The 25,262-nt window shown below is 43.6% G+C and overlaps 1 protein-coding gene across 1 annotated transcript; it reads left to right on the forward strand.

Moving 5' to 3' along the window:
- Window positions 1-1,703: 1,703 nt before the first annotated feature.
- ATIC (5-aminoimidazole-4-carboxamide ribonucleotide formyltransferase/IMP cyclohydrolase) lies at window positions 1,704-23,700 on the forward strand. The gene is made up of 16 exons (XM_084892998.1): window positions 1,704-1,882; window positions 2,093-2,219; window positions 5,259-5,335; window positions 6,437-6,503; window positions 8,421-8,509; window positions 9,238-9,389; window positions 9,675-9,831; window positions 11,868-11,993; window positions 13,267-13,374; window positions 14,001-14,086; window positions 15,388-15,477; window positions 16,580-16,708; window positions 20,448-20,540; window positions 21,461-21,643; window positions 22,995-23,150; window positions 23,466-23,700. Exons 1-16 carry the CDS (start codon window positions 1,864-1,866, stop codon window positions 23,583-23,585), a joined length of 1,779 nt encoding a protein of 592 aa, XP_084749124.1. The 5' UTR covers window positions 1,704-1,863; the 3' UTR covers window positions 23,586-23,700.
- The last annotated feature ends 1,562 nt before the right edge of the window (window positions 23,701-25,262 follow it).

The following is a 25,262-nucleotide window of genomic DNA, read 5'->3' on the forward strand; positions in this document are numbered from 1 at the left end:
AACTTCAAAGGGTATTATTTCTGGTATTTCAAAGGAGAGTCAACCTAGATGCATAAAAACAATGGGCAGGGCTTGCTTAGAGCAAAGAAAAACCTTTTATATGCCTGGGGCAGACTACCCACCAAGACCTGCCCAGTCAGGAATTTATGATCAGCTCACCCTGGGGGGTTACTCTCCATAGAACTCCTTTCCTCCACAGGAATGAGAAAACAGACTCCTTTCTGCAGCTGGGAATCCTAGCTGGAGAATAAAAGATAGGCAGTAGTATGCTTTTGTAGTGCAATTCTAATAAAGAACAATTTAAAAAGTTTCTATAGACAGTAATATATATATATATATATATATATATATATATATATACATACACACATATGCAAATTGTTATTTTCAAAGAGAAATTAATATATTGTTTTCCTTTTTTAATATTTTATTGATTTTTTACAGAGAGGAAGAGAGAGGGATAGAAAGTTAGAAACATCGATGAGAGGGAATCATCGACCAGCTGCCTCTTGCACACCTCCTACTGGGGATGTGCCCACAACCAAGGTATATGCACTTGACCGGAATCGAACCCGGGACCTTGCAGTCCGCAGGCCAATGCTCTATCTCACTGAGCCAAACCGATTTCGGCAGTTTTCCTTTTTTTATATTTTCATTGACTCCAGAGAGGAAGGGAGAGGGGGAGAGAGACAGAAACATCAGTGCTGAGAGAGAACCATTGATCAGCTGCCTCTTGCACGCCCTCTGCTAGGAACTGAGCCCACAAGCCCAGCGTGCGCCCTGACTGGGAACCGACAGTGCCCTCTTGGTTCACAGGTCGATGCTCCACCGCTGAGCCACACAGCTGGACAGTTTTCCTATTTTTAACGAACCAAAAATAAGTCATTACTATTCCTCTCTGGTGTGATTCAAATATAATACTATTTACTGATTTGCAAGGAGCTGCAGGTTTCAAGCTATTTTATAACGTGGAGTCAAAAAACTCAGAGGAGCGTCCGCTTTGCTTTGCCTCCGCTGTGGAAACGTGGCGTCCATCCCTGAATCTTTCCTCTTTAAGTCTTCCGTTTATTTTATTTTATTATTTATTTTATTTTATTTTATATTTTACTTATTTTATTTTACTTATTTACTTATTTTATTTTATTTATTTTATATTTTATTTTATTTTTATTTTATTTTATTTTTATTTTATTTTATTATTTTATTTTATTATTGTATTGCATTGCATTGTATTGTATTGCATTGCATTGTATTGTATTGACGTATTAAAACCCGAGGTGGTTGCCAAGATGCTGTCTACCTTGGCCTCTGCAGGAGCTTCTCCTGGGCGGGCCGTTACCGCCCAGCCTGGGGGCGGGCTGCGGGGCGGGGCGGGGCTCCTGCGCCCCGGGGCTGCCCGGTGCCCGCGGGCCGGGAGGGATCGGGCGGCGGGGGAGGTGGGGCCGGGAATCCTAGTGTCAATTTGGGGTCCAGGAAGGTCAGATGGAGCCCACCTGCCCTCCCTTCCAGCCCCAGGCTCCGCTTTCCCGGCCTACAGTGAGCGGGGCGGGGGCGGGAGATGGGCGGGGCAAGCCAATAGGCGGGCCTATGGGGAGGGGCTATGGGCGGGGCGGGCCGATGGGAGGGGCGGGACGCGAGGCAATGGACGGGGCTGTGGGCGGGGCGCGGGGCTGTGGGCGGGGCGCCGGTTGGTGGGCGGGGCTTGAAGGGGCGGGCTCAGGTGACCCACGTGGCGCCGCGGGCCCCGCCCCCTGTCTTCCGGATCCAGAGGCTGCGGCCGCTCCTCCTCCCTCCGCACGTGGTGTGTGCCCGCCGCCCGCCGCCCGCCGCCCCGGACCCGGACCCGGACCCCAAACCGCGCACATGGCGCCCGGCCAGCTCGGTGAGCCCCGCGTGCCCGGTGCGCCCTCCCCGCTGTGGGGGCGCTGGGGGCCCGCCGCCCGGGTCCGAGTGAGGCCCGGGGCCGGGCCGGGGGAGGGGGCGGGCGATGGCGGCGGCAGACCCGGGTGCCCTTCCCCGCACGGTGGCACCGGGCCTGGGGGCCTGGGGGCCCGGGAGCCGGGCGGGCGGAGACACGCGCCCTCTCTTGCAGCCGTGCTCAGCGTCTCCGACAAGACCGGCCTGGCCGCCTTCGCCGCCAGCCTCGCCGCCGCGGGCCTGGGCCTGGTGGCCTCGGGGGGCACCGCCCGCGCGCTGCGGGACGCCGGCCTGGCCGTCCGGTGAGTCTCCTCGGGAAGCGGGGAGGTCCGGCCACCCGGGAGGAGGGCACGGCCCGCGGGCCCCGAGCAAAACCCTGCACACCCCTCCCTTCCTCCTGCTGCGGGGCTGACCCCGGGCGGGCGGGAAAGGGCCACTTCAGTTTGCAGAGTGAAGGAAGGTTAGAGCCCCAGGGCTCCTCGGACCGGAAACTCACTCAGGCTGTTTGTTTTGCCAGACAGACTTTACCAGTTGCAGAGTCTGTTCTGGCTGGCTCTTGACTAAACTGTGCACATCCAGATGCAAGCCTGCCTCCCGCCCTTTAGCATCGGCGGTAACCCTATGGAGTCATACGGTCTGACCATCCCTCCTTCCTCCCTCCGCATCCACTCGCCACCCCGCGGAAGGGGCTGGGAGAAGGGATCACAAGCAGAAGAACAGTCAGGCTGCAGGGCCTGACCCCAGGGAGGTGGCCTTGTGGTGGGAGAGGGAGCGGCCCCTGAGAATGGAGACAATGAAAAAGGCCTTCGTACCCTGATGGGAGAATCAGAGGAAGGCCGTGCCCACCCTGAATGTGTGTGAGAAGAGGAGTGAGGGATCTGCCTGCTTTCTTTCCTTTTTTGTCGCGTGGACGATGTTGCTGCTTGGCCTCTAGACCCAGGGGTGGAGAAGAATTACCTTTATCATCCTGTGATCCTGCCCTAAGGGGGCAGTACACAGCCTCCCCAATTTCACCAAGTTCCTGTGGCTTGTACAGTGCCTCCCTGTACACCTTCCCCAGTCTGTTCTGCCGCCGCCCAGATGCTGGCACCGCAGCCCCTAAGAGTCAGGGAGGTGGGGCGGGGAGAATCCAGTCTGAACTGTTCTCTCCGCGGTCCCCATGGGGGTTGCTTGTGGTTGGACCCTCCAAGTTAAGCAAGGCCCTGTCTGCATCCCCTTTCCCTCTCCGTCAAACGTTGTGTTGTGGAGACATTTCAGACATAAAGAGAGAAATGTGAGCCCTTGCATACCTATCCTCCAGTTTAAAAATTTATCAACTCTGTAGTCTTGTTTTATCTAGCTGTACCTCTACCTATTCCTGGGTTAGCCCCATTGTGGTGATGTCTTTTTTTCTTTTTTTTTTAATTTGGGGATGTCGATATATTCCCTATTAAAGTGACACTGATTGGTCACACTTTTAAATATATATTAACTCACATAATTCCTACACCAACTAAGTATAGATCTGTGTGAAAAATCAATCCGCTGCCCCAGGCCTACAGGGGATGGAGCCTGCAACCCTGGCGGGTGTCCTGACCAGGAATAGAATGGTCAGCCTTTCCGTTCACTGGATGACACCCAACTGGCCAGGACACAAAGGGAATTAAAAAAAAAAAATGTTTTCCTATTTAATTTTTTAAGTTACTGATTGGAAAGAGAGAGGGAGAGAAACATCCATTTGTTGTTCCACTTATTCACTGGTTGCTTCTTGTATGTGCCCTGACCAGGGATTGAACCCACAACCTTGGCATATCTGGAAGATACTCCCACCAACTGAGCTACTGGGCCAGGGCTCTGGGAAAGGGAATTTTAACCTGTTAACCGAGCGGGACCTATAAATACGTCAAACGTAAACAATATTGGGAACGGGTAAGACGTATGAATACGTCCTTGAAATATATGTTGCGCCCTGAGAGGGACGGTATATATTTTTTGTAATCTTTGTAATTGTTTGTAAAATTTATAATTTTTTAATTCGATGTTTCCATTTTTTTGTTGGTATTCATTTCTATTTGTAATTTTGTATTTTCCTTTGTGCTTTATATATAAATAAACGAAAAAATATATATTTCATTTATTTTAATTAAGTATAAATAAAGAAAATAATATAAAATTACGTCCACCGGGCGTGATGTACTGACACGTCCTAGTGAAAGAGTATGCGCCCGTTGTACGTTGCATAATTAAAAAGGGAACTCCCCGGTTAACAGGTTAAATTGGAAATCATGTCACCAACTCCTCTGTTTATATTGGAACTGGGAGTCCTTGGGCAAATTCAATCATTTGCAAATGGCCCTCAGGAAATTCTATGCTCTATTGTTTCAGATACAACTACAAACCTACTTTTGCCTCACCCTGTATTGCGGGCCTTTTTTTTTTCCTCATGTAATTAAATTTGCTTGTAAATTCTTCCAGAGAGAGGGTTCATGTTAGCTTGGTAATGTGGATCAATATTTAAATTTTTTTTTTCATATTTCATGGTTATTTTTCCAGCTTACTTTTTTTGCTTCCTTGTAGTTTTTAACATTTGCATAGACAGATCTATTAATCTTTCTTTAATACTGTTTTTAGAATCTTGTTGAAAGTTTTACATGTCTTTTTTTTCCCTTCTACTTTGAATATATTTCTCATTATTTAATTTTGGTACTTTTTTTTTAATCCTCAAACCTTTGATTCATTGGGAATTTATTTTGGGATGACGTGAACCAGTTAGTTATTCCAATACCAACAGCACTTTACTAAACAATCTTATTTCTCCACATATTTGATTTGTTTATGCTTGTTTAATCATACAACTATTTTTTTTGTTTGTTTTTACTTCAGTCTATTTCTGAGACAAGGATATTGTTAATGCCTTTTGTTATATACTGCCAAATTCTCAGTTAAATTTACTTTTAAAAACATTTTATCGGCCCGAACCGGTTTGGCTCAGTGGATAGAGCCTCGGCCTGCGGACTGGACTGAAAGGTCCCAGGTTCGATTCCGGTCAAGGGCATGTACGTTGGTTGCGGGCACATCCCCAGTAGGGGGGTGTGCAAGAGGCAGCTGGTCGATGATTCTCTCTCATCGATGTTTCTCACTCTATCCCTCTCCTTTCCTCTCTGTAAAAAAAATCAACCAAATAACATTTAAAAAAATATTTTATCAGTACGGCTTAGTTTCAATTTCTGAATTTTAAAATTTAGGTGCTGAAAAATCTCTCAAAGGGAAAACAGTAGGCTTCCTGTCAGAAGCAGCTGTGGAACAGCTGGACTGTGAGTGCCAGGTCAGCGGAGAGCACAGAGTTCTGTTTGTGTTTGCAGGGATGTCTCGGACCTGACGGGCTTTCCGGAAATGCTGGGGGGCCGGGTGAAGACCCTGCACCCCGCGGTGCATGCTGGTACGTGGCGGGTGTTTTCCCTGTAAAATGACCCGGGTCCTCAGGGGTAGCTGGCCACTCTGTAGAACAAACAAGGAAAAAGGGAAAAAACCCGTAGGCTATATTGATTGCGCCAACGTTTGCTGCTAAAGTTCATGATACATTAGAACGTTTGGAAACTCTAGTTTGCTTTTTATGGGATGAACTCAGGTTGTTTTCTTTTGCTTGCTGTCCGTGTGCTAACCTGAGGATTACCTTAGTGGTCTTTTCTGCCGGAGTTGATGAAAGTATGTAGATGTTATGAGTGAAAAGATGTTAGCATAAAACATGACCATATCACTGACTTCCAAAAGAGTTCTTTTTCAAAGTACTCTACATTGTTCGTTTGTTCATCTGAGACAATGAATTGCATGTCAGTCAAAAATAGTATGTTGCTAACTTACCAGTTACAGTAAAATATGGCAGCAGAAAAGGCTGTAAGGCTAAGAATTAGACAAGCCACTTATTATTGGAGCACATAGATTGGCAACAGTTATGGGGAAATTCCTTTTATATTTTGTTGATTAAGAAGAGAGAAAGAAATCAAAGGGGCATTAATCTGATGGAAGGAGATTTGACTTGGGGTGATGAACACACAATACAATAAGTAATTGATATATTATAGAATTGTACACCTGAAACCTATATAATTTTATTAACCAGTCACCTCAATAAATTCAATAAAACATTAGAAAAAGAAAAGAGGACTCAAACTGATAAAAAAAAAAATACTTTTAAAAAATATGTTTTGATCGACTTTAGAAAGAGGGAGAAGGAAACAAATGATGGGAATCATTGATCGGCTGCCTCCTGCATGCTCCTCACTGGGGAATCAACTTCAAAACCCTGGCATGTGCCCTGACTGGGAATCAAACCGGGGCCTCCTGGTTCATAGGTCAGGGCTCAGCAACACTGGCTGGGCAAAAAGATTTTTAAATATACCCACTAATCTTATTTTAACTCTGTTTGCTATTCTTTACTAGGCTATATGAGAATTTTCAGCTTGATTGAGGAACTGTATTGGAAAGACGTGACTTATTCTGGCTTGTTTTTTGAACTAATGTTTTAACTTTGTTAAATTAGGAATCTTGGCTCGTAATATCCCAGAAGATAATGCTGACATGGCCAGACTTGATTTCAATCTTATAAGGTAAAAATTCAAAGTTGTTTAGATTTCCAATAATATTTTGTGTTCTTCATACACACGTCTTGTACTTTTGTTAAATGTATTCTTAATTTTTTCTGTTTTTGATAGTATTATATGTAGAATTGTTTTCTTGATTTCACTTTCAGATTGTTCAGATATCCTGCAACTTGCTGAACTCATTAATGCTAATGGTTTGAGTGTGGATTTCTTGGTGTTTTCTTTTTATAAGGTCGTGTTACCTGCTAAGAGAGCTTTACTTCTTTCATTAGTCCTCTTGCCCTTTGTTCCATTTTCTCTGCTAATTGGCCGGGCTGGAATTTCTGGTACACTTGTTACGCCCAGACTTCGTGATCCCCAAGGACCACCAGGGAGCCAAGTCCGATGCAATAAACAAAAGAGCCTGTTCCATGCTAGCATGGGCTCCTCCCACTCACGCCGGCAGCATGGCGGAAGAGAGAGCGAATTTTGAGCGAATTTCGCCCAGTCCAGGGGTTTTACTCTGGTCGGTGGTGATGTCACTGCCTTGGCTAACCCTGATTGGTTGGGTGAGGGCTAGGAATAACTCCGCCCTACGGGGCAGAGTCGGGAGCTCATCCTCGCCCCACCCTGCCCTCTCACACTGTTAAATAGAAGTGGACCTTCCTGTCTTGTTCCTAGCTTAGAGGAAAGCATTCAGTCATTCACCTTTAAGTATAAAGTTAGCGATGGGTGTTTCTTAAATACCATTTATCATGTGAAGCAAGTTCTCTTCTTAATTTGCTGAGTGTTATCATAAATGAGTGCTCCGTTTTCACAAATGCTATTAGTGCACCTATCTAAATGATCAGGTAATTTTTGTCCTTTATGTTATATTAGCTCTTTTTTAGATGTTAAACCAGCCGTACATTCCTAAGCTAAACCATACTTGGATATGGTATAGACCTCTTTTAATATTTTGCTGGATTCGGTTTGTTGATATTTTGTTGAGGACTTTTGTGTAAGTATTTGTAAGAGATACTGGTCCTTCTCTTGTGACATTTTGTCTGGGAAATGCTCTCTTCTGCGTCTCTTTTTTATTAGTTTTTCCAGTTGAGCTATTTCACTGGGGAACCTCACATGCAGCCCAAGAACGGACGTGCCTCACTGGCTGTTCCTTTTAGATCATCTGTATTTTAAATCGTTCTTTGGCTTCCATTGTTTTCCTTTTAAATTTAAATTTAATGCAATATTGTTAGTTTCAGCTGTGCACTCCAGCGAGTAGACATTATATAACTTACTAAGTGATCGTTCCAGTAAATCTTGTACCCATCTGACACCGCACATAGCTGTTAGAATATTAACGATGTATTCCCTTTTACATCCCCGTGACTATTTTATGACTACCGATCTATACTTAATCCTCTCACCTTTTACCTTGATTGTATATGACCCCCCTGAAGACAAAACAAAGTTTTTTTTTATATATATATTTTATTGATTTTGTACAGAGAGGAAGGGAGAGAGATAGAGAGTTAGAAACATTGATGAGAGATAGACATCGATCAGCTGCCTCTTGCACACCCCCTACTGGGGATATGCCCGCAACCAAGGTACATGCCCTTGACCGGAATCGAACCCGGGACCCTTCAGTCCCCAAGCCAACGCTCTATCCATTGAGCCAAACCGGTCTTGGCCAAACAAAGTTTTTTGATTGTTTGATAGTGTAATGGGTGATAACAGTGTGTGTTGAGAGCATCTGCTCCTAAGCTACTTCTGTTAACCTGTGCTCAGCCACATGGGAGATTTTGACTTTTCACCTTTAGAATTCTAACCTGTCAGGCTCACAGTTTATGCTTTAGATCTTTTTTGGGTTTTGGTTGTATATCAATAGTGACTAACTTATTTTTTCTATATAGCTGCCATGTGAGTTGAATCTTAATAACAGGTATGTTCTTCCTTTAGAGTTGTGGTTTGTAATCTGTATCCCTTTGTGAAGACAGTGGCTTCTCCAGATGTAACCGTTGAAAAGGCTGTTGAGCAAATTGATATTGGTGAGTTGGGAAAACCATTATTTGAAGACTGACAGGAGAGTTTATTTAAATTTTAAACAAGATTTTGTTTTGAAATTCACTATTGAAGGAGTAGAAAATAGTTACTGCTCCCAGATTGTACTCTGGGATGACTCTAATTCATCTATATTTCGCAGCTCTTTCTTTTTAAAAATTTTTTTTATTGATTTCAAAAAGGAAGGGGGAGGGAGAGAGATAGAATCATTGATCAGCTGCCTCCTGCATGCCCCCCACTGGGGATCGAACCTGAAACCCCAGCATGTGCCCTTGACTGGAATTGAACCCGGGACCCTTCAGTCCGCAGGCCGATGCTCCATCCACCAAGCCAAACTGGCCGGGAGCGCTTTCTTTTTTTAAATATACTTTTATTGATTTTAGAGAGGAAGGGAGAGGGAGAGAGAGCTAGAAACATCGATGATAAGAGAGAATCATTGGTCAGTTGCCTCCTGCACGCCCCACCCTGGGGATCAAGCCCGCACCCAAGGCCTGTGCCCTGACCGCACATCGAACCAGGACCGGGTTCATAGGTTGACACTCAACCGCCAAGGCATGCTGGCCGGGTGCAGCTACTACTTTGTGTAGGGATTCACGTGGGTTGTATTTTCCCCTTATTGTTGAAGACGAGAATTGAGTAGAAGTCTGTGTACAGGGACCGTGTTGCAAAGAGGTCAAACCGACGTGCAGATACAAGTCCTGCTTTGTTTTGACAGGTGGGGTCACCCTGCTGAGAGCGGCCGCCAAGAACCACGCCCGGGTGACGGTGGTGTGCGAACCCGGGGACTACGCCGCCGTGGCCGCGGAGATGCGGAGCTCCGACAGCGGGGACACCTCCCTGGAGACCCGGCGCCGGCTGGCCCTGAAGGTGGGGTGCCCTTAGGTGGTGGCCCGACTGCAAACCCAACGGTTCTCACTGTTTGTACCGTCCACCAGGGCTCTGCTCGGAGCGAGCTGCTCCCCTTTGGTTATAAATGAGGAGATCACATATTAGAGAGGTGCTCCCTTAGAAGGTCCGCAGAGAATTGGAAAGGGGATAATTCACGGTGCTATTTACTATGATTGGGGTGCGGTTAACTATATAATAGAACGAACCCATCCTGCTCCCACTGGAGGTGCCGCTTGTGGCTCACCAGAGTTCTGCTTCCCGTAGGCCTTCACGCACACGGCACAGTACGACGAGGCCATTTCGGACTACTTCCGGAAACAGTACAGCAAAGGGGTGTCCCAGCTGCCGCTGCGCTACGGCATGAACCCGCATCAGATGCCCGCCCAGCTGTACACGCGGGAGCCCAAGCTGCCGGTCACAGGTAAGGGCCGAACGCATGGTTTGCCGTCATTCACGCCAGGGTTTGCTCTCTGTTCTGTATCCCGTGGGTTTTGGTAAACGCGTGTCATGTAGTCGTCTCGATCATATCACCCAGAACAGCTGAACCACCTAAAACTTCCCTGCATTCCACTCCTCTCAGGCCTGCAGCCACAGATGTTTTTACTGCCTCCAGAGTTTTATTGTTTCCAGAATTGTTATAATGTTGGAGTCATATGCTATCCTGCCTTTTCACACTGGCTTCTTTCACTTAGCAGGATGCATTTAAGGTTCCTCTATGTCCTTTGGTGACTGGAGAGCTCATTTCTTATCACTAAATATATTCCGTTGCATATGGATGTACCATAGTTAGTTTTTCCATTCACCTATTGAAGGACATAAAAAAAAATGAAAGGACAATTTTTGACAGTTATGAATATAAGCTGCTAAAAACATTCAAGTATAGGTTTTTGTGTGCCCATGTTTTCAACCTATTTGTACAAATACCTAATATTTTTGTCCAGCCAGCATGGCTTAGTGGTTGAGCATCAACCTATGACCCAAGCTCACAGTTTGAGTCCTGGTCAGGGCACATGCTGGGATTATAGTCCTGATGTCCGCACTGGGGGGCATACAGGAGGCACCCAATCAATGATTCTCTCTCACCGTTAATTTTTCAATCTCTCCCTTCATCTCTGGAATCAATAAAATTGTTTTTTAAAAAGTTAAGAAAAAAATAAGTACCTAATATTTTCTATTATTTACTATTTATTGCTTATTTTGTTTCTCCTATGCCTCCTATAAGCTCCATGAAGATAGTGATTTGGGGAGAGATGGGGGCTATTTTATTCATAGCTAATATCTCAAGTACTTAGGACAATGCCTCATATTGCAGTAGGTACTCAATATATATATATATATATATATATATATATATATATATGTGTGTGTGTGTGTGTGTGTGTGTGTATGCATTTTTTAAGAGAGGAAGGGAGAGTGAGAGGGATAGAAGCCTCAGTGATGAGGGGGAATTATAAATCCGCTGCCTTCTGCATGCCCCACACTGGGAATCAAACCATGAGCATCGTAGGTCGATGCTCAACCACTGAGCCATGCTGGCCAGGCCTCAGTAAATATCTGGCAAAAGTTTTACATTAAAAAGTATTTAGTACCTAAGATAACACAAAGGAAATGCAATTATTTATAAATTTGTTTTTCATTAATGGCCCACAATTTTTTAAAATGTGCTGAACTTACAAACATTTATTCACAAGAGGTATTAACTTCTAAGAAATCCTGCCATTGTTAAGAAAATGCAGAGCTCTGGATGGCAGTCTGCTTTTTAACTCTGTTTCCGGTTTAGGCAGGACCTACTGAGTTGGATGTAAATGAAGGAAAAAAAATACACTTCTCCCTGCTTTCACAGCGCTTGGCACTTTGGTTTGTGATATTATGTCTTAAATCAACAAAGCTTGTAACTTAAATTTTATGCTGTCTCTGTAATTGCCATACTTGATTAATCTTAGCTCTTTACTGAAATGGATCCCTGCTTATCACTAGTGTTGTCGTTCTATTTCCCCTACTGGATTGCTGTTTTAAAAAGATTTTTATTTTTATTGACCTCAGAGAGGAAGAGTGGGGGTGGGAGGGAGAAAGAGAGAGAGGAGCATAAAAAAACGAGAGAGTTGTTGGTCGGCTGCCTCCTGCATGCCCCATACTGAGGATCGAGCCTACAGCCGAGGCATGTTGACCAGGAATCGCACTGTGACCTGGTTCCTAGGTCCACACTCGCCCACGGAGCCACGCCGGCTGGGCTCTGGATTGCTCTTGGTTTATTTCTACCTTGGCTGGATTTGATAGTTTGATGCACATGTGTGTGTGTGTTTTAACCCCTCTCATCAATTCTTATATATGTTTGTGTAGATCTGTCTGCCTCTTCACTTAAAACGTATTTGCGCCGTTGTGATACAGGCTTTAAGAAATGTACACACATCCGACCTATTGACCAGGCGGTAACGTTTGTGCATTTTCTATATGCAGTTCTAAATGGAGCCCCTGGGTTTATAAACTTGTGCGATGCGCTGAACGCCTGGCAGCTGGTGAAGGAACTCAAAGAGACCTTAGGCGTTCCAGCCGCCGCCTCTTTCAAGCACGTCAGCCCCGCAGGTAAAGCACGCATGCCTGAGCTGCTCCAAACGCACTTCTTTCTCTTTGTAATGAGACCTGGGGAGCTCCTGGGGGAATGCAGACATTCTGTGACGGCTGAAGCCATTTTTTCTCAAGCCTGTTAACACTTTCAGTATAGTAACATCATAATATCTGTAACATAGTAAGTAACACAGAAAGATATTTACAAACATACATCGTTGTGAGATGGGGTGATTAGGAACTAGTTGTTTTGGGCGTGGGAACATGAAGATTTAAGAAAAAAGTAAAATGGCTTAATGCAGCGTGACTAAACAGCTTCCCACATGTTGGAAGATGGAACTGAGTGGCCCAAAGAAGTTATTCTCAGGACACTTTATCTGTAACTTTAGACCCAGCTTGTGAGTCTGCTTTTTTACATTTAAGGCAACATCATCAGATCTGTTGACAGCACAACACGTAAATCCGTCCTCTGTGTTGATTCAATGTTAAAGTGACTGAGCCAGGAAGCAGTAAATGTCATATGGTATGAAGCAGGATAGAGAGTCAGTAATGGAGTGAACCAGCTTCAGACGCGTGGCTCTGTTTTGAGAGGCCAGAGCAGGGAGGCGCTCCTCTCACCTCCCCTGCAGCTCTAATCTTTATGTTTAACTGGAGGCCCAGTGCACGAAAATGTGCACAGCTCCCGCTCATCCCGGCCCCACTGCATCTGCCACGCGTTTCTACCCAGTCTCACCTGCCACAGCCGTGCGCCCTTCACCTGATACCCTCCCAGAGGGAGTGGCCTGCGGGATCCGGCAGCCAGCTCTTCAACATCCCCTGAGGGGTCCCAGATTGCAAGGGCACAAGCCAGGTCAAGGGACCCCACCAGTGCACAATGGGGCCAGGGAGGGGCCAGGAAGGGACCCGAGGGCTCCAGGGTGTATCTGGCCCATCTCTCTCAGTCCCCATTGCCGGACCCCAGCAGTAAGCTAACCTACCAGGCAGAGCGTCTACCCCGCGGTGGTCAGTGCACATTATAGCAACTGGTTGACTATCTGCCTCCTGGTAGTCAGTGCACATCATAGCGAGTGGTTGAGCAGCCTTAGCCTTAGCATATCATTAGCATATTATGATTTGATTGGTTAACAGTCGACCAATCACTGGACGACCAGACACTCAGCGTATTAGGCTTTTATTACAATATATCAGATTATCTGGCCAAGGAGGTTTTTGTTTAATTTGGCACAGGTGCTAGGAATTATGCTGTGCAGACAATGAAGCTGTTGGCTTATTTTATGGTTTTCTCTCTCAGGCGCTGCCGTTGGTGTTCCCCTCAGTGAGGATGAGGCCAAGGTGTGCATGGTCCACGACATGTACAAAGCCCTCACACCCGTAGCCACTGCATACGCACGAGCAAGAGGTCAGGAGAGTAACGGGGTTTTGTGGTGTTTTGTTTTGTTTGTTTTTTAACAGAAAAAGCAATATTTTATCCAAAATAGAATGAAATAGTAATAACTCTGTTTCATATAAGATTTTAAATTATCTTTGTTTTTTATTTATACTTCTGAATAATCGTATGAATGCCTCAGAATAAATTTGTTTATAAAAGTGTGTTAGCATTTTAATGTAATAAATGGAAACATAATTGGAATCTGGTGCATATAATTTCAGATTAGGCTGTTGAATGCATTTGAATTGCTTAATATAGGACTAAAATTGCATGGTTATTCTCAGCTTTACTGAATTTGGTTAGAATTATGTTTCATACATATCTAATTTGTGAGTTTAATAACCTGTGAATGTTATCATAACATTTATGGGGGATTATCAAGAAACCTGATGTTATAGTTTACCTTATATACCAGGGGTTAATAAACTATGGTTCATGGCAGGATCTAGCCCGCCACCTGTTTTTTGTAAATGGCCACGTCCCTTTGTCGATGTGTCAGTGGCTGGTTTAGAACTACGTAAGGTCAGTGGTCACATGAGAAACCATGTGGCCACAAAACTTAAAAAAAAACACACTATCTTAATTTTTATTTTCAGGGGCCGATAGGATGTCTTCATTTGGTGACTTTGTTGCCCTGTCTGATACATGTGATGTCCCTACTGCCAAAATTATCTCCAGAGAGGTTAGTGGGCATGCATGTATCCTGGTCCATGCATGACTGAGTCAAGCTTTATTTGTTCCGTGTTTACTGAAACCGTAACCTGTGATAGTTACATTTATACCATGTATAAATTAATTTATCATTTAGAATGATCATATGTCATGTAGAACATGAATCGTGACCAAATTATAATTTGTAGATTTAATGAATTGATATTTCAAATACATATTTGGCTGGGAAGATAAAGTTTTAATTAACTTATTTAATTCTTTTAAATTTTCTAATAGTTGTTATCTTAATCCCAAAGTTATTTTTTCTAAAGAGCAGAGGGTGTTATCTTGGGTGGTGATGCAATAATGAACTTTACTGTAAAGCTCCCTGAGTCTATAACAAAAGAGCCTGTATAATGAGAAAGATTATAAACTACTTTGAAAAACTAGTCCAAGTACCAAACAAGGATTTCAGGAAAGTGAGGGTGGTGCTGGGAGTGAGGAGATTGGGGGGGGGGGGGGGGGGGGAGATAGCTCAAATAGCTTAAAGGGGGGGGAGGGCGGGTAGAAGTGAAGGCTTAAAGCAGTGGTTGGCAAACGGCGGCTCGCAAGGTACATGGCGGCTCTTTGGCCCCTTGACTGTGTCTCAGCATTAAAACCACTTCTTCAAAACGGACTCGTCCAGGCCAAAAACAGACTTCAAATTTTCAATTGCGTTTTACGTGCGCGCCCACACGTGGTATTTTGTGGAAGAGCCACACTCAAGGGGCCTAAGAGCCGCATGTGGCTCGAGAGCCGAGGTTTACCGACCACTGGCTTAAAGAGATATGTGGCTTTATAATATTTAGGGATTCTTCCCAGGACCACTGTCATCTCCAACCAGAACATGCTCTTTTTAGTGCAAAACACCACCCCATGAACAGAATAGTATAGTAAGAAATAATTTTTCTTCCCAAGGGTATCAGAGCAAATCATTCCTATATTGGTGAAATACAAATGACAACCAAAAACTCTGAAAAGATAGCAGATGAGATGAGCTCAGCTATAGAAAATTGTGTTCTAACATAGGCTTATATTTCCCAATCTAGTACAATAAGTATGTCCTCACTTAAGGTTGTAGATAGGGTCTGTGACTTTAAGCAAAATGATGTATGGTGAAACCAACTAATGATTTAAATGAGATTCAGTTCCTCTGGCATCTCATCCACAAAATGACATTATTTGAGGGCCTGCTGGATTAGCATTGTCTTGGAGGTAAAAACCAGAATATGCGGCAGCATTATTTGATTAGGTGTTTGGTAATTTTTTAAAACAGAAAATACTTATTTATAGGTATCTGACGGTATTATTGCCCCAGGATATGAAGAAGAAGCTTTGAAAATACTTTCTAAAAAGAAAAATGGGAACTACTGTGTTCTTCAGGTTAGTGAATGTCATGTCTGAAACAATGCTCTTTCATTTTGTGTCCTTTCCCCACATTTAATCTGTCCTTGCTGACACTCCTGATTCCTGCCTTTTTCTTCTCCTTCCTCCTCTTCCTCCTCCTCCCTCCTCCTTCCTCCTCCTCCTTCTCCTCTTCTTCTTCTAACTATTACTGGGCTTAAGGTAAGGGTACTTTCCTTACTCTTAATAAATTTCTAAGAGGTTCAAATAGTGTATTTACACAGTTTTCTATTCAGAAGATATCACAGGCATTTGAAGAAAAGTCTCCCAACCTTCCCTCTGCCATGGTTACCTTGTTTAAGAGCAACTGATTAATATTTCTTGCTGATTTTTCCTGAAATACATGTTTAGCAATTATATGCATTTTTTTTTAATCTTTTGCTCAAGATTTAGGAGAGAAAGAGCAATAAATGACATATCCCCTTTCAATTAGCAGAGACAACAGACTACCAGACCTGTTTTTCACCTTTTAACTCCTTTTTAACTTGTAATTCAAGTATTGAGTATTTTATAATAGATTTTCAGAAAATGAGAATTTAATTTTTGTGCCACTGCCTGTTTGTTAGCATATTTTGTTTCATCTGTTAATCTTTCAAAAAGGTTGTATAGATAGTGCTTTTAATTAATGCAATAAAACATGCACTCACTGAAACTATTGGTTCTAATGTTATATAAAAACATGCAAACTCCCAATACCCTACAGAGTTGTAAAACCTATAAAATTTTTGGCACAAATGATTAGTGTCTGGCCTTTCTTTCATACCCATATTGAAATGATGCTATGTATGCTAAAATAGGAAGGAAAAAAAAAACAGCCCTAGCTGGTTTGGCTCAGGGGATAGAGCATCGGCCTGTGGACTGAAGGGTCTCTGGTTTGATTCCAGTCAGGGGCTGCGGGCTTGGTCTCCAGTAGGAGGCAGGCAGGAGGCAGCCAATCAATGATTCTCTCTCATCGTTGATGTTTCTTCCTCTCTGAAATCACACGTAATCTTACAAAGAAATCCTTTGGATATAAATGATGAAGATTTTTGAGGGATGTATCAATAGATATATTACTTTAACTCTTCATATTTGTAATCAGATGGACCAATCTTACAATCCAGATGAAAATGAAGTTCGGACTCTCTTTGGCCTTTGTTTAAGCCAGAAAAGGAATAATGGAGTCATCGACAGGTCATTATTTAACAATGTTGTTACCAAGAATAAAGACGTAAGTATGAAAATATCTGAACTGAATGTTAGTAATTCTGTAGGTCGTGTTTTAATATTTCCCATATTTAAAATTGGTTGATATGCAAATGACTAGTGTGTCTTTGAGTCATCAGGTAATCTTAAGAGCTTAAAAAATGAATAAAAGACCAATTAGAAGCTTCCATGAATATGTATAGACATAGAGATTTGTCTTCATTTATACATGAACGAAGTCATGTCTTTTATAATTCTGTTCTGTAACTTGCCTTTTTAAATGCACTAAGTTACAAATGTGTTTCTGTGTCAGTAAACATATCCACATCTCCATCTGAAAGGCATAGAGCAATTCATGTATAGACATACTATTTGGATACTTGGGTGGATTTCATTTTTTGTGCTGTGATCTGTGTTTTTGTGTAGACACACGTTTTTGCTCTTATGCTCATAGTTATCTTTTAGGAGGACATATTCCTGGGATGATTACCATGTTTTTGTTTTGTTTTGTAATTACATATTTCATCATTGAATACAATAGTACTCCATGGAGGTGGGAGGGAACTACTATCATCTCTATTCTAAAGGTCAAAACTGACATAGAAGACAGTTAAGAAATTTGCCCAAGGTTACACAATAAGCAAATAGATGAGCTTTAACTCTCTTAATTGGGCTTCCGTTTTGATGGATTTTTTTCCTGCTGGGTCTAATGTTGACTGTACTTTTTTTTGTTGTTGTTGTTGTTTTTTAGTACTTAAGATATGTCACTCTTATTTTCTGGTCTTGTCTGCCCCTGGGCCTAGTATTTTTTGATTGGTGGCTGGTCATTGCTTATAATCAGACTACAGAGATATTTTGAGGTTCTGGATGGCATTATTTTCTTCTTCAGAGGGTAGACTTATGCTTCTGGAAGGCAGATCAAATGGAAGTAGATCATCTTTATTCTGGCAGGAATTGAACTAATTTGAATTTGGCCTTGAGTTTTTGTCAGGACTGGTCTGTTGATGGTTCGCCCCTGTTCTGCTGAAAGCCACAGGTGTCCACCAGTACCACTCTTCTCTGATATACACATAACTCCACTTTTGCCTTTCAGTCCTGTAAGACTCCAACGGTTGCTCGGCTCATTCACCTCTGAGTTTGTTGCCTGCATCTTGGAAAGTGCCTTCAGGGAAAAGGCATAGATGCTCCTTTCTCCTGTCTCTGAGATTTTTCCTGTCTTTGCTTGCTATTTTACTAGCTCTATGTTTAGCTTTTCTGTTTGTTCTTTGAAGAGGATTAGTCTGCAAAGAACAAACAGCAATCCTGAGAAAGAAGTACAAAGTTAGAGGGATCACAATACCAGATACCAAGCTACATTACAAGGCCACTGTTCTCAAAACTGCCTGGTACTGGCACAATAACAGACATATAGACCAATGGAACAGAGCAGAGAACACAGAAATCAACCCAAAGCATTATGCTCAATTGATATTTGAGAAAGGAGGCAAGTACATAAAATGGAGTCAAGTCAGTCTCTTCGATAAATTTTGTTGCGAAAATTGGACAGATACATGCAAATAAATGAAAATAAACTATCAACTTACACAATAAACTCAAAATGGGTAAAGGATTTAAATGTACTAGGCTGGGGAACCATAAAAATCTTAGAAGAATCATAGGCAGCAAAATATCAGATATAACTCATAACAGTATGTTCACCGACATATCTCCTAGGACAATGGAAACAAATGGGAATACATCAAAATAAAAAGCTTCTGCACAGAAAAAAAAAAATCGACAAAATAACAAGAGCTAGTGCATGTGAGAACATGTTCACCAATGTGATGTCTGATAAGGGTTGAATCTCCAAAATTTATAGGGAACTCATATAACTTAACAAAGGAAAGATAATCTAGTAAAAAAATGATTAGAGTACCTGAAGTAGACACTTCTCGAAAGTAGACATACAGTAGGCCAAGAGGCATGTGAAAATATACTCAAAGGCACTAATTATTCAAGAGATACAAATAAAAACGACAATGAGGTACCACCTCACACCAGTCAGAATGGCTACCATCAACAAAGGACAAGCACTGACAAGGATGTGGAGAAAAGGGAACCTTGTACACTGTTGGTAGACATGCAGACTGGTGCAACCACTGTGGAAAACAGTATGGAGATTCTTCAGGAAATTAAAAATGGAGCTCCCATTTAACCCAGTAATCCCACTTCTAGGGATATATCCCAAGATTTCAGAAACACCAATCAGAAAGTATATATGCACCCCTATGTTCATAGCACAATTTACAATAGCTAAGATTTGGAAATAGCCTAAGTGCCCGTCAGCAGATGAGTGGGTTAAAACTGGTACATCTACACAATGGAATACTATGCTGTTGTAAAAAAGAAAGAACTTACATCAGCATGGATGGACCTCAATAACATTATGCTAAGTGAGATAAGCCAGTCAGAGGAATAATGAACAACAAATTGATCCAGAAACAGAATCTAACAGACCATCAAATCTCAAGAGAGAAGGCGAGAGGGGAGTTGTGGGTAAGAGATCAACCAAAGAACGTGTATGCACATAAGCATAGCCAATTGGGCACAAGGAGGGGGAGGGTGCAGGTGATGAAGGCTGGGCCTGCGGGGCAGGGGTAGGCTGGGTTGGCATTCAACCACTGAACCACACCAGCCGGGCTGCATGTTTATTTTAAGAAACTGACAAGCTTTTCCTGGGAGTTTTGGGAGTTTTACACTTTACATCTGCGGAGTATGAGTGATTTTGTTTCTCTGCATTCGTACCAGCTTTTTTTTTTTTTTTTTTAAAGATAGCTGTGTGGCATTGTCTCATTATAATTAGCATTTCCTAGTATCGAATGTTGGGGATTTTTTTCATGGGTTTATTTGCCATCTGTATATCCTTTGTGGTGAAATGTGTCTGTGTCTTTTGTCAACATTTTCTAACTAGATTCTTGTTGTGGGTGAGTTTTGACAGGTGTTTATATGTTTTAGACACTGGTTCTTTGTTGGTGTGCGGTTTGCAATTATTTCCTACTCTGCAGCTTGTCTTTTTATCCTCTCTGGGCAGCCTTTTGCAGAGCAGAAGTTCTGAATTTTGATGAAGTCGGATTCATCAGTTTTCCAGTTAGCTGATTTATCAGTTAGCTGCTGCTTAGGTCCTCTGCCCACTTAGCATTCCCACACCGATCATCATCCTCTTCATTTCCCGTTATATTAAAGGATAGTGACTCTGAGGCTATAATTCTTGTTTTATATTGGAACTGGTAGTTCGAAATGCATTTTTTAATATTTCTACTCAGGCTGTTCTAGATAAAGCAGAACACGATCCTAGTTTGATTTTCCCCAAACGGCCTCGGCTGTGTGGGCATCACCGTTGTTTGTAATATGTGACAATTATCCTCAGTGTCTTTTTCTGAATGTAAATGTTATCGTGCCTCCAGGAATTCGCTGGCACTGTGGTAGAGAAAACAGTATCAGTGTTGCAGTGGGTATGGCATCTCTTAATCTCGTGTGTGGCATTGTAAACAGGCTTAAGCCAGCCAAAGCTGCTACAAAGCGGTGTCAGTTTGAATCTGTGATGCATTAAGCGCTGCGCTAAGTTCCATGACAAATACGTTCAATATTGATCTTTTCATGCTAGTGCTTAGCCCGAACAGTTAACCACACGGTAAGTCTATCACAGTAAATGCCAGCGAAGATGCTTGCAGTGACGTGAAGTTTAAAAGGCCCGGTGCCCTTACCGTCACCCTGTGTCTGTGCAGCTGCCGGAATCCGCGCTCCGGGACCTCATCGTGGCCACCGTGGCGGTGAAGTACACGCAGTCCAACTCCGTGTGCTACGCCAAGCACGGGCAGGTACCTGGGGCACCCCCGGGGGCGGTGGCTTTACAGAGTGACACTCAGGTCCGCCTGCCTGTGGTGCCAGACCCACTGGAAGGGGAAATGTTGCCACATTTTTCTCTCCGGGGTTTGTCAGAACTTCCTGAGTTGGTGGACGGTTCGAGCCTAGCATGGGTTGGCACAGCGGTCGGCAAACTCATTAGTCCACAGAGCCAAATATCAGCAGTACAATGATTGAAATTTCTGTTGAGAGCCAAATTTTTTAAACGTAAACTTCTTCTAACGCCACTTCTTTAAAATAGACTCGCCCAGGCCGTGGTAGTTTGTGGAAGAGCCACACTCAAGGGGCCAAAGAGCTGCATGTGGCTCGAGAGCCGCAGTTTGCCAACCACAGGGTTGGCACATTTCGGATTAGTGGGACTAGAACAGCTGCTACAAAACTGGCTCATTCACCCTCCCCGCCATTGGTAGAAGAGGATTGAAAATGGTGATGCCCCCACCAGCCCATCTTTTTGCTCCTTGCTGTCTTCAGCTCTTTTCTCGGCATTCCTTTGCCCCTAAGGCGAGGGGGAGGGTGGATATTTATTAGTGTGTGCCCTGGGAACCCTCAGGCTTTTAAAAGATGCTAGTCTCTGGTGACAGGAACCTGGGAGATTGTGGCCACTGGTCTCCTCAGGTTCTGATAGGTCCCAGTAAGACCATGCTGCACTACTGATGTCCAGGAGTTGTAGAACCTTCCAGAATATGAAGAGGTAAACTGCAAATAGTAGTCAAAAACCTCTGACTCACCCTCACCTATTAATGACTCCAAACGTATTGCCATGTCTCTTATTTTGGCCTGCTTCTTTCTTCCACGAAATCAGTGGCGGGGTGGGGGGAATCTGAGACGGCTCTGTGGTTGGGGAGGCATTCACTGCCATGGCCGTGCTGTCCAGGTGATCGGCATCGGGGCGGGACAGCAGTCTCGGATCCACTGCACACGCCTGGCAGGAGACAAGGCGAACTTCTGGTGGCTTCGGCATCACCCGCGGGTGCTCTCGATGAAGTTCAAAACCGGAGTGAAGAGGGCAGAAATCTCCAACGCCATCGATCAGTATGTCACCGGGACCATCGGCGAGGTACAGGCTTCTCGTTGGGCCGTGAGTGGGGTGTGTTAGCATGTTCACTCTTTTCTGGGTGACTTTTATCTTCATCGCTACAAAGAGAAAATGCTATTGTTTTGAAATTCTGTATTTAAAATGGTTCCTCTACACTTGTTACCAATTCCTCATTGTCCTCTTTCTCACTTAACTTTCTTTCATCCCTTTCTGTCACCGCCAATTTTCTCTGTCTTTTCAAATTACAACCATTGGTTTAGCTCTGTGTGTTTGTAGTTCCCCTGTTGATAAGTTTTTGACAGAATGGACTGGTTTTCATGCATCCACGCATGACGCTACATGTTAGGTGTATGTTTAACATTACATACAAATTGCCTGAAAGCAGGTAACCAGTATCTCCCTTCTCCACCCATATTTTCTCCAAGCACCGTTAACAACTCATGCTTTTGTTATAGTTCATGTTCTTTAATGTCTTTTGTTCTGAAGGAGGTGTAGAGGAACATTAAAAGTGGCAAGAATGAGGTAGCCTGCCAAAAGAATAGGGTTTAGTCCGGTTTCTGGATATTAGCAAGAGCTTAGGGCACATTGGATGGAAAACTAGAGAAAGGTCCTGTGATCAAACCTCAGTGGTTTCTGAGGGGTGAGTACTACACGGAGGTGTTCATTCAGGGTCAGGAACCCGGCAGAGGAGTGGCACTGAAGAGTGAGTGCCCTGTGACGGAAGTGCTTGGAACAGCTTTTCCTTTTCCCTTTAATTGTGTCCTTTTCTGTTTGACATTACCAAGCAAAACCCTTCTAATTTCCCTGGACAGGTCTTTACATGTGAACAGGAATAAAAGTATGTGGGTTAAGCCCCCCCAAAAAGAAAACCACCCAAAATGGAAGCACTTTTTTAAAATACGAATATTATGAATTGCGTTTTGATTTGTCAAGAAGACTCTATATACTTGAGGCTAATGGTGTAAATGTAGTGTCAGTTTTGCTTTGATACAGGAATATAAAGTGGTGGATTTAACTTGAGCAGATATTAAAGAAGAAAATATATTTGGGATAAACTGATTAGAATGTAAATGGTATAGTATTTATTTGCTACACTTAGAATCGATTTTCTTCCTTAATGAAATGTTAAAGTATGAAAAAAAAGAGAGAGATTCTAGAAATATGAGCCTGAATGTAAATGCCACTATTTATTGGCATTTATTTCTAGAATATAATTTCTATAATTAATGAATTGATTAATTAAATTCCTATTTATAATGGAGAAGTGCTGGGAGAAATGCCCAAGTGCTCTCCAGCATCGTGGCATCAGATAGTCCTAAAGAGGATGTCAGTACGTTCCCCTCTCTTCTCCCCACCCCCCACACACTCACAGGATGAAGATCTGGTAAAGTGGAAGGCGCTGTTTGAGGAGGTCCCTGACTTACTGACCGAGGCCGAGAAGAAGGAATGGGTGGGCAAGCTCAGCGAAGTGTGCATCAGCTCGGATGCCTTCTTCCCTTTCCGGGATAATGTGGACAGAGCTAAGCGGGTAAGTGTGGCGTGTGGCATGCGTGTGCGGTGCAGAGAACTGGTCACCGTGCAGAAACCCTGCCACTGATTGTATGTTCTGTGAGTTATGTATTCTGTGTGCTGTGTCAGGATAGTTGGAGAACTGTCTGACTTCTCCATGTGATGTATGGATAACTGTGGTCCTGTTATTTCTGTCTTTTGTCTGAGTGAATCAGTCTGCAGTGTGAGTCATTCTTAGCTTTCGCTTTGGCAATGCCAATTTTGATTTTTGTGCTTGTTAGCATAACATTGTGTTCCGAAAGTCAGTAACTATTCCCCCTTCCTTCCCCCGCAGAGTGGCGTGGCGTATATTGCCGCTCCGTCCGGTTCTGCTGCTGACAAGGTTGTGATTGAGGCCTGCGATGAGCTGGGAATAGTCCTCATTCACACGAGTCTTCGGCTCTTTCACCACTAACCTCATCGCACGTGCTTTAAGTTTGTTTTTATATATATGGGGTGAAAAATCATGGGGGCAGTTTGGAAAATACTTTGGAAAAAATCAGACAATAAATCTGAATGATAACCTTGGATTCATGGTGTCATCGTCGTGTGTCATTTGTCCTAAAGATACAGGCTCTTGAGGCGTGCTCCCCGCTCAGGGACACGGGTGCCTTCCCTCTGCCCCCTCCCCAGGTGTGCTGCCTTTGCCTTCTCCTGAGCTCCAGGGGCCCTCTGCCTCTGTAACTGGTTTTCTGAGTACGCAGCCCAGCTGGCTCACTTCCATTACCTCTGGCCAAACTTTCTCTGATTATTGGGGGGAGGAAAAAGATCTAGGCATAACAAACATTTGTGTGTAAGAAATACAGGACTATCCCGACCTCCTGGAGCTCAGCGCATCCCAAAACATGATTTGTGAGAAGCTTCTAAGAACCATCCCATAAGCCAGAGAAACCGAGCAGCGCTGACTAGATGCCACCATTCTCAGTTTCTGTTCATCACAGCTAAAGGCCTGGCTTTCTGCCTCTAAACAGATCGTCCCTGGGGCCCAAACCTGGGGGGAGATTAATGTCTGCTGTGGACCCCCTATCCGGACGGAGAATGCTGGTACTGACCTTTCCCGCTGTGAGGAGTGAAGTGTTTCCGGTCTTCAGGGAGGTGCCCTCTGCAGCTGCAGAGAAGGTGGCACTGCTCGGTGCCCAGAGGCAGACCGGCTCTCCCGGCCGGATTGCCACCAGCGCGGTGGGAGGGCAGCGCCTCCCTGCGTCATGACGTAATCACGCGCTTCCATAACCTGTTACACCTGCGATCAGCTAAAAATCTATCCTTAAACACGATTCCCACCTCCTCATGTCTTCAATAAGGACCAGACGTCCCGCTTTTGGCGGGACAGTCCCGATTTTTTACAATTTGCCCACCAATCGCATGCATGTTTTGATTTTTCATTGTCTGTTGTGAATTTGGTTGACACTTCTATTATAAAGGGCAAATAGCAATATGAAAGTATTTCTTCTAATTAACTTCCTTTCGATGTGCACGAATTCTTGCACTAGGATATTAGTAGTCTTTATAGAATGAGACCATAAAACCTACCTGCAATGAGATGCTAACCATCAAAGCATTTATAAACGAAATCAACTCAAATGTAAATTTGCTTTTTAAAACAAACCTGAGGAAATCTTTCTATAGAATCCTAATATTCATTACCAGGTTACTCATTGAAATATTTTCCTACATTGCATAGTAGCATATAAAATGTATTTTCCATGTCTTCTATTTTATGTGTTAATTTTTACTAATTAATAACTATTCCCAGTGCTATTGGTCTGAGTGTGCCAGGTTTAATTAATCTCGAGTTCTATTGTTTCCCCAAAGTTTGGCTTTTGCAGACCAAAACTAAGCTAACTGTCCAGCTGGGGGCCCCTAAAACGGCTGACACGAATGCAGACAGATTGGATTGAGGCAATTCACACCCCAGGGTTTTCCTAGGACACTCCTTCCTGCTCTTCTATTCAAGCAGCTTCTGCATCTGCACCTTTGCATTCCCCTTCCAGGTAATCTCTGGGGAGGGAAGAATTTTAATTAGAAAAGAGCAACTAGGGGTTGTTTTGACTTTACTTCTGAAGAACTAGCTAGCAAGCTGGATGAATAGTTA

The sequence above is a fragment of the Pipistrellus hanaki genome (assembly GCF_964339955.1).
Source record: "Pipistrellus hanaki genome assembly, chromosome: 8".
NCBI classification, from domain to species: Eukaryota; Metazoa; Chordata; class Mammalia; order Chiroptera; family Vespertilionidae; genus Pipistrellus; species Pipistrellus hanaki.